This window comes from Rousettus aegyptiacus, unplaced genomic scaffold, assembly GCF_014176215.1.
Source record: "Rousettus aegyptiacus isolate mRouAeg1 unplaced genomic scaffold, mRouAeg1.p scaffold_m13_p_2, whole genome shotgun sequence".
Classification (NCBI taxonomy): Eukaryota; Metazoa; Chordata; class Mammalia; order Chiroptera; family Pteropodidae; genus Rousettus; species Rousettus aegyptiacus.
The window spans coordinates 14,660,272-14,677,056 of NW_023416295.1; the positions used below are offsets into that span (position 1 = coordinate 14,660,272).

General features: G+C 53.8%; 2 protein-coding genes across 2 annotated transcripts in view; one reads left to right on the plus strand and one right to left on the minus strand.

The window, feature by feature from the left end:
* Nucleotides 1–16,785, minus strand: part of PNKD (PNKD metallo-beta-lactamase domain containing) — a 58,883-nt gene that overhangs the window by 39,049 nt on the left and 3,049 nt on the right. The gene's annotated exons all lie outside the window — the stretch shown is intronic.
* Nucleotides 65–16,537, plus strand: TMBIM1 (transmembrane BAX inhibitor motif containing 1). Its single transcript, XM_016156739.2, has 12 exons — nucleotides 65–210; nucleotides 9,043–9,284; nucleotides 10,515–10,609; nucleotides 11,341–11,405; nucleotides 11,591–11,644; nucleotides 12,096–12,146; nucleotides 12,691–12,730; nucleotides 12,951–12,988; nucleotides 13,149–13,236; nucleotides 13,536–13,631; nucleotides 14,637–14,690; nucleotides 15,078–16,537. The coding sequence occupies exons 2-12, from the start codon at nucleotides 9,083–9,085 to the stop codon at nucleotides 15,222–15,224; spliced, it is 930 nt and encodes a 309-aa protein (XP_016012225.2). The 5' UTR covers nucleotides 65–210; nucleotides 9,043–9,082; the 3' UTR covers nucleotides 15,225–16,537.

Here is a 16,785-nt window from a genome sequence, read left to right on the forward strand (position 1 = left end):
CCCCAAGGCGGACGCAGGCGGGACCCGGGGCGGGACCCGGGGCGGGACCCGGGGCGGGACCCAGCGTCCCCCGGCGGTGCCCTGAGGCCCCGCCCCACCAGGACGGCGCGTCAGGGCGGGGTGCGGAGCCCCAGCCTAACCTAGGCCAGCACGGGCAGTTCTGGACTCGCGACGCCTGGAGGCCGGGAAAGCACCGTCCGGAGCGGCCAGGCAAGCCAGGGGGCTGGGGCTCGGGGGAGCTGGGTAGTGCGGGCGGGTGGGGACTGAGCCGGGGCTGAGTCGGGGGGTGGCGGTGGGGGGCCCTGGGCGGGGACCTCAAACTTTCTCGGAGTGCGCAGCGGGCCGAGCCCGCTCCCGCCCGAGGAGGAGCCGGTGCCGGAGTGGAGATCCGTCCTGTTTTCGGTTGGAGTTTCGATTTCCCTGTGGCTCTGGGGCTGGCAAGTGTCGTCGGTTTATTCTTGGGAGCCGAGCCGGCTGGTTCTGGGCACCCGGTGAACGGGTCAGGGTCTGAGGGTGTCATGTGCCCCTCTTCCTGGAGCGTGTCTGTCACAGGGCGTGTCCACAGTGCCAGTCTCAGAGTGGCCAGCTGTGCGTGGAATGGCCCTCAGCTGGTGGGAGGGGGAAGGGAGGCAGCGCAGGGCCGGCCCCTGCCTCAGGTTGCCCCTGCGCGCCCCGGCGCCAGCCCTGGGGTAGACGAGTGGAGGAATATCTGAGTGAGTGGGGGACGGGGGCGTCCTGGCGTGGAGGCAGGGTGGGAAGAGCAGCCCCGCTCTTGGCGTGCAGAAGTGGCCGCCTCTGTCACCGTGGTTTTACCTCGGTGTGCCTGTCTCCTGTCACTGTCCCCAGGCTGGGTTCCGAGAGCTGCAGGGGAAGACTGTACTCCTTGGGGCCTCTTTGGATCAGGACCATGGGAAAGGGGAAAGGGGTAAACAAGCAGAGACTGGAAAAGGAGCTAGGGGATAGTGGGAGGGCAAGTAAAGAAAGAATGCTGGGAGGCTTGGCCCTGACTTTGTGGGTGCTGCATCAATTCTTGTTCTCTGGGGGCTCCCCATCCCCACGCAGCCCACTGTGGCCTCTGGAGGGTGGGGTTCTACCTGAGGAACCTGGACATGAGATTATGTGGGGGTAGGCCTGGGAACCAGGGTCAGAGCCACATGTCATGGAAGGTCCCTCGGGTGTCCAGTTCTCTGGGGCTCTGAAATATTCATCTCACCCGTGAGCTTTGGTTTCAAAGCTGGCGCCTTTGGCCTGGCCAGTGGTGGCAGGGGGAGCCAGGTGCTTCCTTGGGGCTGCTTTGCCTGAGACAGGGGGGCAGCCATTATTTCTTTCTCACCTGCCTGCTCTCCCTGTCTCTCCAGTCATGAGCACCCAGAGACCCAGTTTGTAACAGAAAAAAGTGGTGGGACCACACAGTGTCAAGGGCCCTGGCTTCCTGTCTTCTTGTGCCTTGATCTCAGGGCCTCACTTGTAAAAATGGGCACGTCAGAGAGGTAATGACGGGTTACACCTTAAGTGTGGGGAGAGCCTCATGTCATGAGCTGAGATAATAGCCACCACAGCTTAGCCTCCTCCCATGGGAACGGGGGCCTTAGCTGGAAGCTGTCCACCTCAGCATTTACACCCCCAGACTTCTCATCCCGGGCCCTTCAAAAAGTAGAAGCCACAGAGAAGGGGCCCACATTTGTGTGTCTTTAGAAGGGTATACCGGGAGGGCCAGAGAGTGGAAGCTCAGACAGCTCTCTGGGAAGCCCTCTGCTCACAATATGGTTAACTCTGGTGCGGGCTTTCTGGAGTATTCTGTTAGGAACGCTGTGGAGGGGCTGGCCTTCACAGAATCTTCCAACCCTAAGATTGTGTAGTTCTAGACGAAAACCTAGGTCTTGTTTTGAAGTAGAAATGATATCCAGAAGACCACAGGCCACAGTGCTGGGTATCTAGAGGGTACTCAAAACACTAGTCAAGGAGGAAGATAAGAAGGAGTCCTTATTCTTGGGTGTAACGATTTGTCCTCTTTCCTCTTACATAAAGGTGATGTCAGGGGATGCCAGCCTCCTGGTTCTATGCTAGTTGGAGATGTCACCCAGTCCTTGGCAGTAAATTCCACTGTGGAGATTATAATAGCAGTTGTGAGGGGTGGGGAGTCGGAAGGAAGGACCCTTGAAGAGAGGATCCTGGCATTGAACTGACCCTGACATTGAGGGGGCATGCCTGGTACTTAATGTGACTGCTCTGAGGGGCTGGGCGTAAGGACAGGCGTTTTAAGATACGAGGAGTTAGATAGTTAATAATATTGCAGAGCATATATGAAAGTTGCTAAGAGAGTAAACAAATGTTTTTGTCATGAGAAAAAAAATTTGCAACTTTGCATGGTGATGGATGGTAACAAGACTTACTGTTGATCATTTTGCATTGTATACAAATATTGAATCATTATGTTGTACACCTGAAACTAAAGTAAAGTTATATGACAACTATACCTCAATTTAAAAAAAGATATGAGTTAGGACATGAATCATCTTTAGGGTTGGGTCTATCTCTAAAAAAAGGAGGCCTGGTGTGCTTTGATAAAAATGTTTCAGGCATAAGGAAGTTTGAAGGAACACTGGGTTAAACAAAGCTGAACAGGTTTGCTCACTGCAGGACTTCCCAGAGGCCTAATATGCCATTGTGCCTTGTGAATTTCCAAAAAAAAAAAAAAATGGGATATGGATTATTTTTCAGACTGATCTGTTTTCACAGCTTATCCATTCCCATCTCTGGGACACTGTTCTTTAGAGCAGTCCAGGAAATGTCTGGCTCGATGATTCTAGCTCTCCACTCTCTGGTTCCAGGTAACCAGCAGCCCCTCCTCCTCTTCCCCATGTGGGCTGATTTAGGGGAAAAGGAGGCCAAGGGAAGTCATTTGCCTGGATTCCCATACTAGTTAGTGGTAGAGTTGGAACTTGAACCCAGGGCTCTTGGCTTCCTGCCTTGTTCTCTTTCTTTTCTAGTGCTACCCTGTTTCTCTGCAGGCTCTTGAGTGAGTGAGCCCCTAGAAGATTCTGGCAATAGGGTCCAGAGGGCATTATGGGGGCAGTTTGGGAGGAAAGGGAGTTATGGCCACTCCCATACCCAGAACGTGTCACACGCCTCTGCCTCTGTAGACGGTCCTCCAGACCAGTTAACGTAGTAGTGACCTCAGCAGAGGTTCTTTAGGAAGTACGTCATTCTGCCCTGAAGCCTCATGTTTTAGTCATTAGGCTCTTCATTCAGAATCAGAGACTTAGATTTGGCATGGACCTTGATCTTTTGGTTCAGCATACTTGTCTATGGGTGAGAAAACTGAGTCCAGAAATGTGAAGTGGCCTACCCTAGTGCACACAGTGGAGTCAGGACCAGGGCCAGGACAAGAACTCAGCTCCTTGCCTACTAACCCAGGGCCCTGGCCTGGCTCAACTTTATACAAAGGGACAGGGACAGGGACCTATATCAACAGCAAATATCTTTTTACCTCATTCTGCCCAGGGTGTTGGCCTAGTCACACAGGTGACTGACTGGTGGGGGTCTCCCAGGGGCTTCTGCTCGAGGTAGGTATAATAGCAAAGGGTGTGGACTTTAAAATCAGACATCAGATCTGGGTTCAAACCCATCTTTGCTGTTCGCTTGCTTTGGGGCCTCAGATCTGTCCTTCTCTGAACTTCGGTTTTGTCACCTGTTTAGTGGGGATAAGAATATGCATCTCATAGTGCCCTCGTGAGGATCCTATGTGCCTGAGGTCCTGGTAGCAAGTACAGGATAAGTGGTTCTCTCTCTTCCTTCCTTGCCTGCTTAATAGCTTTCACTTTCCTTATCTGCGCTCCCAGGCCATTCTGACCACTCACTCGCCTGGGGTCCCTGAGATTACCGCAGGGATGGTTCAGTTCTGCCCTCAGAGAAGGGTGATGGGGGGACTGTGGGTACCTGGGTCCTCTTTTCTCTCCAAGGTGGCTTCCCCTTCCTTGGAGACTGGAGCCACCCCTCTCAGTGTGATTGGAGAGAGGCCACCCTGGCTAGAGACCATGGGCTGGGAGGGAAGCTGTAGGTTGGCAGTCCTATCTATTTCTGAGCTGGAGGACACAGACAGCTGGGGGAATGGGTGGCTTGTTCTGGCTCCATCTCAGCTGTGTGTGTGCTCGCTTCTGCGTCTCAGACAGTGGGGACGGCTGGGAATGAAGTTCCAAACCCATGACCCAGAGGGCTGTCGTGGGCTGGGGCAGGAACTTTCTTGGTTCCGGGGTTTCCTTGTCTGTCAAATGACCAGATGATTTCTCAAGTCCATCCCAGCTCTGATGTTTCAGTTTTTAGATCCACTCAGCATCATCCTGTTAATCCCAGGGGCCAGTTAGACTGAGGGTAGGTTGATTCCGGGCACCTTGGTCCCTGTGCATCAGGCCTGGTGACTTGCCCAGACACTCCTGGGTGTATTATTTTACTCCTGTGCCCTGATAGCTGTGTGCTACGGTAGGAGGGTGAAGTCTTTTTTTGGGAGGAAGGGAGAGCTGGAGGAGTTAAAGTAAGTAAAGGAAGAGGGAGGTAAGGAGACTGTCTGTCATAAGAGACCTGGTCACAGTGGACCAGGGGCTGTGCTCTTGTGCTTGCTGGGTGGGGTTTCCTGAGATGCTTGCTCTGAGCTATTCTTTCCATTCTGGCTCTGGGCATCCGTTCCTGGCAGGGAGGAGGCCACGCTGCCTGGACCAGTCAGCTGCTCCTTTCTGCCCCTCCCTCCAACACACACACACACCCTCTTGCTCTAACCCCAGTAGCTCAAACCTCTCTGCAGATTCCAGAGCCTTAACCCTTCAGATGCCCCCAGGGGAGCCTGAGCCTGGGCCTCAGCTGGCTGGAAGCACGGTGGCCACACTTCCAGGGGAAGGAGATGCTTCCCCAAGGCTGCATCTGAAAACCTTGACAGCCAACGAGTCCTGTGTTTGAGCCCACCTGCTTCTGCTGTTATGATGGCTGGGTCTGTGGGTCCTGCAGGAGAAAGGAGAGGTTCTGTCTCTTTCCTGATGAGGGAATGAGGCCATGGGAGAGGAGAGCAAACTTAGATCTGCGATGTGGCAAGGATGGGCAGAGTCTGAGTGTCTTTAGAACAGGCATTGTGAGGAAGAATGTGCTAGTGATTCAAGCTGCCCGAAAGTGGAACAGTCTTGCTCCCTGTCACTGGATTGTGTCCAGCAGAAGCTGAATGCCCACTGTGTTTAAGGAAAATTCCAGCTTCCAGTGGAGAACCTTAAAGGTCCTTTTTAGTCCCTGGAGACTGTGAGCCCCTCTAGTAGCTACCAGCTGAACCTAGATGACTGGATCCCGGGTTTCCAGTCTTTGGGCATGATTCCTCACTCTGCCCCTGGACCGCTTCTCTGCTGTTTCCCCGCCTTCCCTTTCAACTCTACATTCTTCTCCAGCTCCCACCTTTAGTCATAGCTATGAAAGTAAACAGTGACCACTTCTGCCTTTCCCTGCTACCGAGGCAATGCCAGCCACAAACTTCACCCCTAGCTGAGGCCTTGATGTTGAGAAGGTGGCCATGGCCCTCATGTAGGTCGGGCAGCAGCCAGGAAGCAGGCTCAGTAGCAGCCAGTGCTGGTAGTCCTGGGTCTGAGGCTCCTGCCTATCCAGCACTGCTCAGAGGTGAGTGTGGCTGAGCTCAGCCACTCCCTTGACTGGCCTGGACATTCTCTCCCTCTCCTGTGCCAGCCCTACACCAGAGATCTGGGATGTAGTCCCAGCCCCAGGCCCAGCTTTGTGACCAGGAACAGGTCGCTCTGTCTCCCTGCACTGTGGCCGTGTGGTTGGTGGAGCGACGGGGGGTTGGCTTGGGTTTGGGAACCGGGAGGATTAAGGGGGCTGAATGGTTTGGCATCCACTTGCAGTGTAAGCCTCCCGTTGTCATCAGAGAGTCTTAGATGGGAATGCATGGGAAGAGATGAGAAGTAGGATACACAGGGCGTCCAAACAAGGGATCTGAGCATGGGCTTTAACAGCATGGGCTCCAGATTTGGTCTTGGAGTTCAAGTCTTGCCTGACTTCCTCGCACCCTAGCTGAGTAACTTGGGTTAACTTGGGTAGTGACTTAATGCTTCTATACATCTATCTCTTCACTTGTAAATAGGGATAACGACAATATATATCCTGTTGGGCTATTGTGAGGATTTAATGAAATAGTAACTAAAGATAGTCAACATTTACTGTTTATTAGGGGGCAGGCACCATTCTGAGTGCTCTATGTATATTTTCTCATTTAATTTTTACAACTCTGTAGAGGGCACTGTAGTAATAGTGTTAAACCCATTTTCCAGGTGGAGAAACTGAGGCATAGTGAAGTGAAGTGGTCAATGATGGTCTCTGGTGGGCATGAGCTGATGGCTGAGGCCCCAGAGAACTGGACTGTGGCCTGCTGTGTTCCCAGCAAGCAGGTCTCCCTGTGAATTCCTCTGAGGCCAGAAGAGTCAAAGGAAGGGGTGGGGGAGCGCAGAGGGAGTGCTCTGAGTCAGCAGCCAGGAGCCGCTGCCGTCTAGGGCTGGCCTTGCTCTCCCTGATTCACCCTTCGTCTGGGGAAGGACTTGTTTTTCTGGCTTGGCTTCCAGGAAGGAGGGAGGGGCAAGCAGGCTGGCTGGGCAAAGGGCAGGCCCCGTGTAGCTGGGCTCCTCAGGTAAGTCCCAGGATCCCAGTCTGTTAGGGCTAGAATGAGCTCAGAAATCATCTGGTCCACTCAGCTCATTTCACAGAGGCTCTCCCCGAGGAGGCAATAGGGCCGGGTCCTGGTGACACTGTTTGGTGGCTCAGCTGGAGCTTCTGATCACAGGGCCTTTCTTGGGCTGTGTTCAGCCTATTCACTTGTGTATTTGCCATCTGGATGATGACCATCAGATGGGTCTGGGGTGCCGAGATGATGATAATGACAGATAACCCGACTCCAAAGGTGACCTGCCTGTCCCTCTTCCTGAAAAAGGGCTACCATTCTTTTGGTGGAGTTAAAAGGGGGAGGGCGGTGGTGGTTTGGAGGGGGTGGGTAGAGGGGTACAGGGAGGAGGAGCCTCTTGCCTCAGGGGAGGAGACCCCAGTTTTTCTTTTTTAAAAGTCTAGTAAGGAGATTCACATATTTTAACTACTTATGAATATGTTCCTACCCTTACATAAACCCCAAACATTTTAAAACACAGGATGTCTGTTTCTTAGAGTCACGACACTCAGTTCTTCGTCTTCCCCTGTTCTCTTCCGGCTCCCCACTTCCTCAGGCCACTGCTCCACTGTGCAGGGCCTTCACCGCGGTCAGCCTCTGACACCCTCGTTTGCTGGGTCACACCCTCACTGTCTGGGATGTCTTTTTTATTTCTGACTTGACACATTCTTGCTCTTCTGGTCCATTTACTCTGGGAAGATGAGGGACAGTTTTCCTCAAAATAACCCACTTAGAGATCTGGCCTGTTATTCAATCCCTCCTCCCCCACCCTCCCTGCCACCTTCAGCCCTGTCTGAATTATTCCAGTATAAGAGAGGAGAGATAAGCCAGTCCTTCACCTGATCCCTGAACTGTGCAGCATGCTCTAAAAAGAGAAGCCGGTTCGTCCTTCTTTCCAGCAGAGGCTCTGAGGCTGCCTGCTGACCTGGATCTTGGGTGCTCCCTCTCTTGGATCCTAAAGGTCTGCCCCTTGGGAGATGCTCTAAGGGGAGGTGGTGGCCTTGTCAAGGGGCCCAGACTCTGCCAGGGCCTGTCCCTAATAGAAGCCTTCCAGGGACCTGCTTCTTAGCCCTTCCCAGGCCCCTATATCTGCCACCTCAGAGGGAAACACTAGGCCCAAAAGACATTCATTGGGCTGAAGAGGCATAAAGAACACAGCATTAAATACATGCACATACACACAGCATGATATAGAGGACATACACCCAGGATCCTGAAGGCCTTGATTCTGGGGGTGCCGTCAACTTGTTAGTTCTGTGTCCCCGGGGAATTACTTTACAGTCCTGGGTCTTGATTCCCTTATCTGAACTTTGCATTTGGGCTGTACAGCTGGAGGTCCCTTCCTATTCTATTTCTGGGGTTCCCTCCTCCTTCCCCTGGCTGTGGGGCTCTTCCTACTACTGAGAAGGTACTAACTGAAATTTGTGGCATGAATACTCGGCGATTTGTCTTCCCTGCTAGCCTCTGCCCCCTGGGGGGCGATGGGGGAGACAGGCAGGAATTACGGGGATACCAGAGACCCTGGAGTTCAAAATGTGTGTCTCCTCCCAGGGTCTTTGGGGCCCTGCAAGTACTATCCACTCTCTGGCAAGGCCATGGAGCAGTGGCAGTGATAGACTGCCACACGCCCTTCCGACACGCCTAGGCTGTATTTGAAGGAACTAGAAAGTCCTGTCTCAGGCCTGCCCATTTGTGCAACCTCCCAGCTCTGGTGGCCAGCCCCATGCACCCACTCCGGCGTCCCCTGACTCCGCCTGTCACTGACCATGGGCCCTCAGCACCACCCCGCCCCTGGCTCCAGCCCCGGGGCTAGCTTGTTGTCCTTAGCCTCCTCCCCAACCCTTCCCTCTGGGCCTCCCTCCTCCCCAGTTCTGCCATTTGGGCCTGACACTCCTGCCAGCTGCTGTGGGGGCTGGGCTAACCCCCAGCTGGCCCTGTGACTCACCACGAGGCTTTGCTGGGCTATCAGGCTTCTTCCCTGGTCACTAGGAGACTTTCTTAAATGAGCACAGAAGAGTTCCCAGGCCCCCTGCTCCTCTTTCACCCTCCCGATGCCAGTGACCCCTCTGGGCTCCTGCACTAAATAACTCCCCCAGCCCTTTCCTATGGCTGGAACCTGCACAATGAGAAGGGCTTTGGACAGAAAGCTGGCAGAGGGCGAGGGGCAGGGCTGATCTGGTGGGGCAGGGAGTGCCGTGGGGATGGGGAGGATGGCCCGTGGGCGGAGAATGACATGCCAAGACTGAGAGAAAATATGAGGGCTTCCTTCCATGGAGGCAGCTTCGACTGGGGCTAAGCTGGGCCTGGGCACTCACGACTGCTTTTCTTATCTCCCATTTCAGGTCCCAGCAGCTGGGGTCTCCCCTCAGCCCTTGAGCGACCATGTCCAACCCCAGCGCCCCACCTCCGTATGAGGACCGCAACCCCCTGTACCCTGGCTCTCCGCCCCAGGGGGGCTTTGGGCAGCCGTCTCCCCTGCCCGGCGGGTACCCTGCCTACCCTGCCTACCCACAGCCTGGCTACGGTCACCCTGCTGGATACCCACAACCTATGCCCCCCATCCACCCAATGCCCATGCACTACGGTGAGTCCCCGGGGTGGCTCGGGGGTGGGTGGGAGAAGAAAACATGCAACACATGAGGCCATCTCCTGTTTAATTTGTTGTTTTTTTTTTTTCATCTCTTCGTTTTCCATCTTCATTACCCTCCCCACTTTTCTCCTCACGCCTGCCTCTCCCCAACTACCTGCTACTGCCTTTTTCCCTCAGCACCAGCCCCGCTGGACCACCTGCTAGGCCCCTTTATTTGGCAGGGAGACCGAATCCATACGGCACACACCAGAACTTACACATCACATGAGAAAGTGTCTGGGTGAAGTAATTACTTCAGAGCGGTTACCTTAAGAGGCCATTCCTGACTAGGCAATTGCCACCCCGCCCAGATTACGCTTTTCCTTTGGAACATGAAGCACATTAAAAAAAAAAAAAAAAAAAAAAAAAAAAACCTCGGTGCTGACAAGTCATCCTTTAAGGTAACATCTTATTTTTGCAAACATCCAGAAGTCATCTGGATGTTTGGTACATGCCATGGCAAGTCAGATGCTCTAGTCAGAAATGAAATGAGATCGAAGGCAGTGAGACTTTTCCCGGGCAGCTCACATGTGGACTTTGAAAGCAGTTCCCAGGAGGCATGCAGGGAACGTTTGAGGCCCTGTAGCACCTCGGGAGCCCTGGGGCACAGCCAGTGCCCACCTGGCCGTGCGCCTCTGCTCTGCTGTGAACGTTAGTGCATCAGCCAGCTTCCAGTCCTGCCTTGCCCTGTGAACGTGCAGCCCTGACACACCTGTTTTCTCTGAGGCTGAATGTTGGCCTGACGTAGATCAGTCCTCACACTCTGCTCTGCCCTCCACACACATGCCGGGTTCTTATCTTCCTTTTCCCCTGCTCTGACTCCCAGCTCCTCTGGCGGATGCTCCCAAACTGTATACTACTTGCTTGGCTTCCTCAGTAGACCTCTTGCTGGTGGACTACATGTATTCATACCCAGAGCACCCAGGTGTGGGCTGGGCACCCTCAATGAATGCGTGCTGATGGAATGGCTCTAACATAAGCTCCTTTGTGACAGGGGCACATGGCTCCATATGGTGCCCAGGCCTGCTCTGCGTCACTGAGGACCTGGCTTAGGCAAGGAGTTCAAGTTATAACACTTGTCTTTTGGCTGGAGATACCTCAGACTCTGAGATAATATCATGGATGCTTTGGGATTGAGGCCACATGTTTCAGGTCCTCAGTTGGCCATATGTGATCTGTCCCCAGGCCCAGGCTATGATGGGGAGGAGAGAGCAGTGAGTGACAGCTTCGGGCCTGGAGACTGGGATGACAGGAAAGTCCGACACACCTTCATCCGAAAGGTAAGATCTAGGCTGGGAGGCAGGTGTACCTGGGCCCCTTGGGCTATGGGAATGAGGGAGCTGGGAGGCACTGTTAGCCCTGGGGTACTCATTCCCATGGCACTATGCTGCTGCCTTCTCTCTAGCCGTGCATTCTTCTGACTCCACTTCCCCACCCTTTTGTTCCTCTTTCCATGCCCCGGTTTTGGGGTGGGGGCAGATTCAGTCTGGGAGAATCTCGGCAGGCTCCGCAGGGTTCTGCCCTTCCCAGACTTCTTTCTCTTGTTTGACTATAAGCAACTCAAAGCCAGAGAGGCTCATGTTCTTAGCCTCCCTCCCTCCTCGCTCATGGATACATAGCACCTGCTCAGAGTAGACAAGATACCTGGCACATGTCGGCCTGAATTGCTGCAGATGCGGAGGCCACACATGGTTGTGCAGTGAGGCAGGAGCAGCAAGCAGCAACAGGCTGGATGTCGGGAAGAGGGCATGTGAAGGAGAGCTGGAGGTGGGGGGTCAGCTCTGAGATGTGTCTAGTATCTGGGCCAGGGTCCTCACGGGGGTGGCCTCTGCCTGGCTGCAGCTAGGGAGGGCTCGCGAGTGAAAACAGAGTAGATCCTTCAAAATTAAGGAGCCTCTCCCTACCACTAATAGGGGAAGAGGAGGGTCATTTGGGCTCCTTGGTCCGGTGGGGCTGGCTGCTTCCTGGGGAGAGGCCAGAGGTGTGGGATGGTGACCTGTCTGTGTTCCAGGTTTACACCATCATCTCTATCCAGCTGCTCATCACAGTGGCCATCATCGCTATCTTCACCTTTGTGTGAGTCTCTAGGCCTCTCTGGCCTTCCCTTACCAGCTCTAGGGTTCTGGGCTGGGCCCGGGGCTCTGGGACACCCGCCCGGAGATGGGGTGGGCCCTTTACTCAGATGGACTGGAAGAAGAGTTGGATGTGGGTGATTAGAGGAGATGGCTGTGACTTCTCTCTTGTCTTCCCCTGCTCCACAGGAAACCAGTCAATGAGTTCGTGAGGAGAAATGTGGCTGTCTACTACGCATCCTAGTGAGTCTGTGCTTCTCCTTGCTTGGGGCAGGGAGAGGAGCAGTGACAATTGACTGGCTTTTCTCAGGGATTTCAGAGGGGCCCTCCAGGTTGCCCCTGTGTCGGGAAGTGTGGGTGCATGCCACCAGATGAGGAATACCAGCAGCACAGAATTCCTCAGAGCGGGGGTGGGGAACTGGTGGCAACACGCGTACAGAAAAATGGTCCCCAAGTTGTTAGCCTGTCTGCTAATGGCCTCCTTCACCCTCCTTCCTGGCCAGACCCCTTGTTCCAGAGGATCTCAGTGCCCTTGGCTGGGGTAATCTGGTTTAACTAGGTAGCCTCCCCTCAGACTTCCAAACAGCTCTGTGGGCCTCCCACCTGCTGGCCTGGTGAGTGCTGCCAGGCCAGGTCAGGAGGGGCTGAGGAGCAGACAGGGCCTGTGGACTACTTCCTGTCTCTTTCTCCCCAGTGCTGTCTTCCTGGTTACCTACCTGACTCTTGCCTGCTGCCAGGGACCCAGGTAAGCCCCAGAGACTCAGACAATGAGAAGGGATGGCAGTGGGTATAGTTGGGCCAAATATTTGGGAAGAAAGGGGATTCCTAATAGCAACTGAGTAAAGACTTAAAAGCAGCAATGATGATGATAGCAGCTACTTTCAGGTGTGTACAAAGTACTTTGCCTGTGTGGAATCTATTTAGCTATGCAGCTATTATTCTTGTAGCAGCCCTGCAAGGTATGCAGCATGTTAACCATTTAACAAATAGGAAGAACCCAAGGCTCAGAGAGGCTGAGTAACTTTCTCACAGTTACAGAAATGGTTGGTGTAAGAGCTGCAAAAGAATCCAGGTCTTTGTGGCTCCACAGCCCAGGTCTGTCCTATTGCCCCATGTTGTTGGTGTTGCATAGAACCACCTGAGCAGGTACCAAAGGCCAAACTCGCCTCCCCTCTCTCAAGTCAAGGCCTAATTCTCTAGGCACACAAGTCCAGAACTTCCTTCTGCTAAAGGAGCCTCTGACACCTGGCTAGCCCCAAGTCACACAATCATGGTTTCTTTCCCTTCAGACGCCGTTTCCCATGGAACATCATCCTGCTGACCCTCTTTGTAAGTCTGGAAGGGTGGAGGGGGTGTTTGGTCCCAGGGAAGGGATGGGAACGCCACTGTGGAAGATGTCTGGCTCTCTCTCTCACTTTATCCTGACTCCTGCCTTGGTCTCCTCAGTGGCTGCCTTTTCTTCCTCAGTCACCTTTAACCCCAGCTCGAACACTCCACCATGGCCATGCCTCTCTTAAGTTTTTCACACTAGTTTTTTTCCTCTCCTCAGACTCTTGCTCTGGGCTTCATGACTGGCACCATTTCCAGGTACACTCAGGGACAAACCACGACACTCCTGGGAAGTGCATGCTATGGGGGAGTGGGGCATCTCTGGGAGATTCTGGGCAGAGTCCTTGTGGAAGTGGCGGTTTTCGAGTCAGTCATATATGGCTTACGCCTCTGGCCTCTCTTAACCCTTTCCCTTCAGTATGTATCAAACCAAAGCCGTCATCATCGCGATGATCATCACTGCTGTGGTGTCCATTTCAGTCACCGTCTTCTGCTTCCAGACCAAGGTGAGGGCAGGGGGTCCCTCCCCTGGCCATTCTACCCCCTTAAGGACCGGCACCAGGACAGACCTGGGAGGGACCAGACCCCTAGACCCAAGGTTTCTCTTAGAGACCCTAGTCCCTGTCCTTTCATAGCTACACCTACAGAACTATTTCCTGCGTCTGTCCTTAGAACGTCACTGTCGCTTCCATGTCCCCCAGAAGGCAGGACTGGTGCTCCCTGGTGGGGGGAGGCAGGGCCAGTCTGGTTGGGGTGCTAGTTGTGGCACTTGTCTGACAGGTGCCACTTTCTTCCTTCCCGCCAGGTGGACTTCACCTCGTGCACAGGCCTCTTTTGTGTCCTGGGAATTGTGATGATGGTGACTGGGATCGTCAGTGCCATTGTGCTGTCCTTCAAATATGTGAGTGTCCTGGGAGAGCTAGGGTCAGCGAATGGAGACTTTCTTTATGAGTGTAGCAGGTCCCACTGGCCTCTGGGCAGGCTCTGACTTCCAGAACCTTGCGACTGGCTAGCAAAGGTGCCAGTGCTGAAGCCCCATCCTTTGGGTCAGGGTATATACCCTCTTCAGTGACAGAAGGCCCCCGGAGCCATAGCACCTGAGGCCTTGGACAGATGGCATCGTGGAATTCCTGTGGGAAGCAGTGGGTGAGATCTGTCTGCTAGCTGAGACCAGGTTCTAGGAGGCAGAGTGGGAGAGGAACCCAGAGGACCAAGAAATGGGCCAGGGTGGAAAGAACTTCAAGGGTCACTGTATCCAACTTCTTTTTTATTCCAGTTGGGGGAAAGCGTGAGGCCTCTAGGCTAAGGGGAGCCTCGTGGCAGGGAGTGGAGAACAGTGCTGGAGGGGGGAGTACAAGAATAGCACTGCCTGCCCACTTGACCATGGGCTGGCCCTGGCCTTCTACAGACAGGCACCTGAAGGCTGTTGAGCAGAGCTGCCCTGGGGGTGCTCTCTGATTCTGATGTTCATCACAGCGGGTGGGGGGCTTCCCTTCTTCAGTCTGTCTCTCCCAGGCTGGGCTGCAAGAACTACTGTCCTGAAGGATGATCATGACGGAGGGAAAGGTGACAGGGCTCTTTGACCAGTGCATGCCTGGGTCTGCCCCTCCCAGGGCTGTAATTCAACCACCTTCTTTTTCCCAGAAGTAGAAACCTCTGTACCTTATCTCACGCTGGAGACTGGTTTTTATATGGCCATTGGCGGATGCCCTGCGTTTTCTCTGCCAAGTATTGTCCCCCTTTTAATTTCTTCCAGGTTCTGGAAGGCAGATGTAGGCCTTTCATGTAGGTAGCCTCCTGGATCTGCCCACTCGATGGCAGAATCCCAGGGGAAGATGGTCCTGAGGGCTGCCTTGGTCTACACTTTGCTAAGGTTTCTGACACTATCCCTGTTCCCTCTCCCCAGATTTACTGGCTCCATATGGTCTATGCCGCTCTGGGGGCCATTTGTTTCACCTTGGTAAGTAAGGCCCTGCCCCTAATAGGAAGGGGAGTGGGGGGGGTGGCGGCGATGAGGAACCGAATGCGTAGAGCATGCATTGAGGCTGTGTGGGAGGAAGGGAGTGTGGCTACATGTACCCTTCCCTCTCCCTGCTGTCAAGGGGTTCCACCGATTTTCTGGGCATTCCCTCCTCTTGTTCACTCACCAGGCCACACGGTAGAGACCGTGTGTCTCTCCCCTTCTAGACAGTGAACTGCTTGAGGGTAGAGACGTGTCCTGCTGTTCATTTATGTGTCCCCTAAGCATACTGCATGGCACGGAGGCTCTGGGGACAGATCTGCTGACCAGAAAGGAGCTCGGGCACTGTGCCCCTGGGTCCTCACTTGTGCTCCCCCATCCCTGCAGTTCCTGGCTTATGACACGCAGCTGGTCCTGGGGAACCGGAAGCACACCATCAGCCCGGAGGACTACATCACTGGTGCCCTGCAGATCTACACGGACATCATCTACATCTTCACCTTTGTGCTGCAGCTGGTGGGGAGTCGCGATTAAGGAGTACCCCCAGTTCCACTCTACCCTGGGCTCTCACTTCTCCAGAGGGCTGGGCCCTGTGATGGGGGTCTGGGTCTCAGACTTTTTCCTTCCCCTCAAGTGATATGCCCAGTTTCCTTTCTGTCCTGGGGTGAGCGGCCTCTGGCTGTGGATATGTGAGTACCTCTTGGTGAGGCTTGAGGAACTAGGGACTAACTCTTGCCCTTGGTGGACCTGGCAGGGACTAGGCTGAAGATGTGCCTTCTCCCTCTACCATGTGGCACCAAATTCTTAACAGCTGGGGTTGGAGCTGGGAGGGATGAAAAGAGCCTATAAAATAGCTAAAAGGGGATATGAGAGGTAGCAGTGACTTCAAGGTGATGAGGTTTCCCCTCTCACATCTGCCATAGGCTTCTGGGCTAGGTAGCTGGAGCTGATTCCTTCCCTTGACCCCCAACAGAGCCAGAGAGCTTTGTCCCCAGCCTCCTGGACTCATAGGCCATTATTCTGTATTCTTTTGGCAAACCTTGGCACTTCCCAGCTCAAGAAGGTAGAAGAGATCTGTGCCTGTGGGTCCCCGCTCCTTTAACCCCTCTTCTTTTGATGGCGTGTATATACTGTTTATCTGGGGTGGGGGTGGGGTAGGGGAGGAAGAGGAGAGTGAGCAAAGTTGAGCACAGAGGCCAACAGAGCAGCATCTACCCTGGGCTTCCTCAAGGCTGTGGTGGTGGCAGAGAGAGCAGGCACTTTTGTAGCCATGTGGTCCCCATTCTCCAAAGCTGCCTGGGGCTTCTCTAGTGCTTAAGATCCCTAATCAGAGGGATTTCTTGCTTCCTGTGCTCAGGCTGCCCAAGGCGGAAAGTGAGGGGCAAAGGTCAGGTGGGAGCGGATTTTTAGGATCAGAAGTGTGGCCAGGAAGTAACCAGGATGAAGATACTGGATTGGGGGCAGGGAAAATGCCTTGGAGTTGCCCCCTGGGATGAGAGATGTGGAAGCCTACTGTGGCATCCATGGAAGCGTCTGTGTTCTTTCCTTCTGCTAACCTGGGGAGGGACCTGAGAGGAAGGGGACTTCTCCTCAGTTTTTTTCTTAACTCTCGCTGGAGCCTTTAGTCTCAAACCCCATCTCTCCAGCCAGCTACTGCTTTCTTCCGACACCAAGTGCCTCAAGCTGGAATGGGGAAGAGGGACAAAGCATCACTCTATTGGGTGGGGTGGAAACCGAATTAGCCTAAGGGCATAATTAGAACTTCTCTATTAGTCTTTGGTCCTAAGTACATCACAAAAAAGACCTAACTAGAAATGTAATAAAGTTTTATGTTTAGAAGTTAAAAAGTCTGTGTGGCTCTGGTTTTCTGCACTTTAAGGAGTCAACTCTGGGACTATCTGGTCTGGCTCTACCTGAAGCATCCACTTCCTACCTTTGTATTCTGGCTTGCTATCTTCCACCTTTTCTACGATAACCAAATACTTTTGCCCTGGTGCTTCCTGGTGATATTGCAACAGGCTGGTAAAAGCTCACCCTGTATTAATGGGTCTGGCAGGGACTACTCAGAACAGTAGCACATGATCTTTTCAGCATC

Bases quoted from the DNA above. Each gene is read 5' to 3' on its own strand.
- TMBIM1 (XM_016156739.2), top strand. From the start codon at position 9,083: ATGTCCAACCCCAGCGCCCCACCTCCGTATGAGGACCGCAACCCCCTG. The intron at 10,610-11,340 runs GTAAGATCTAGG...TCTGTGTTCCAG, and splicing joins GACACACCTTCATCCGAAAG to GTTTACACCATCATCTCTAT. The intron at 13,237-13,535 runs GTGAGGGCAGGG...CCTTCCCGCCAG, and splicing joins TCTTCTGCTTCCAGACCAAG to GTGGACTTCACCTCGTGCAC.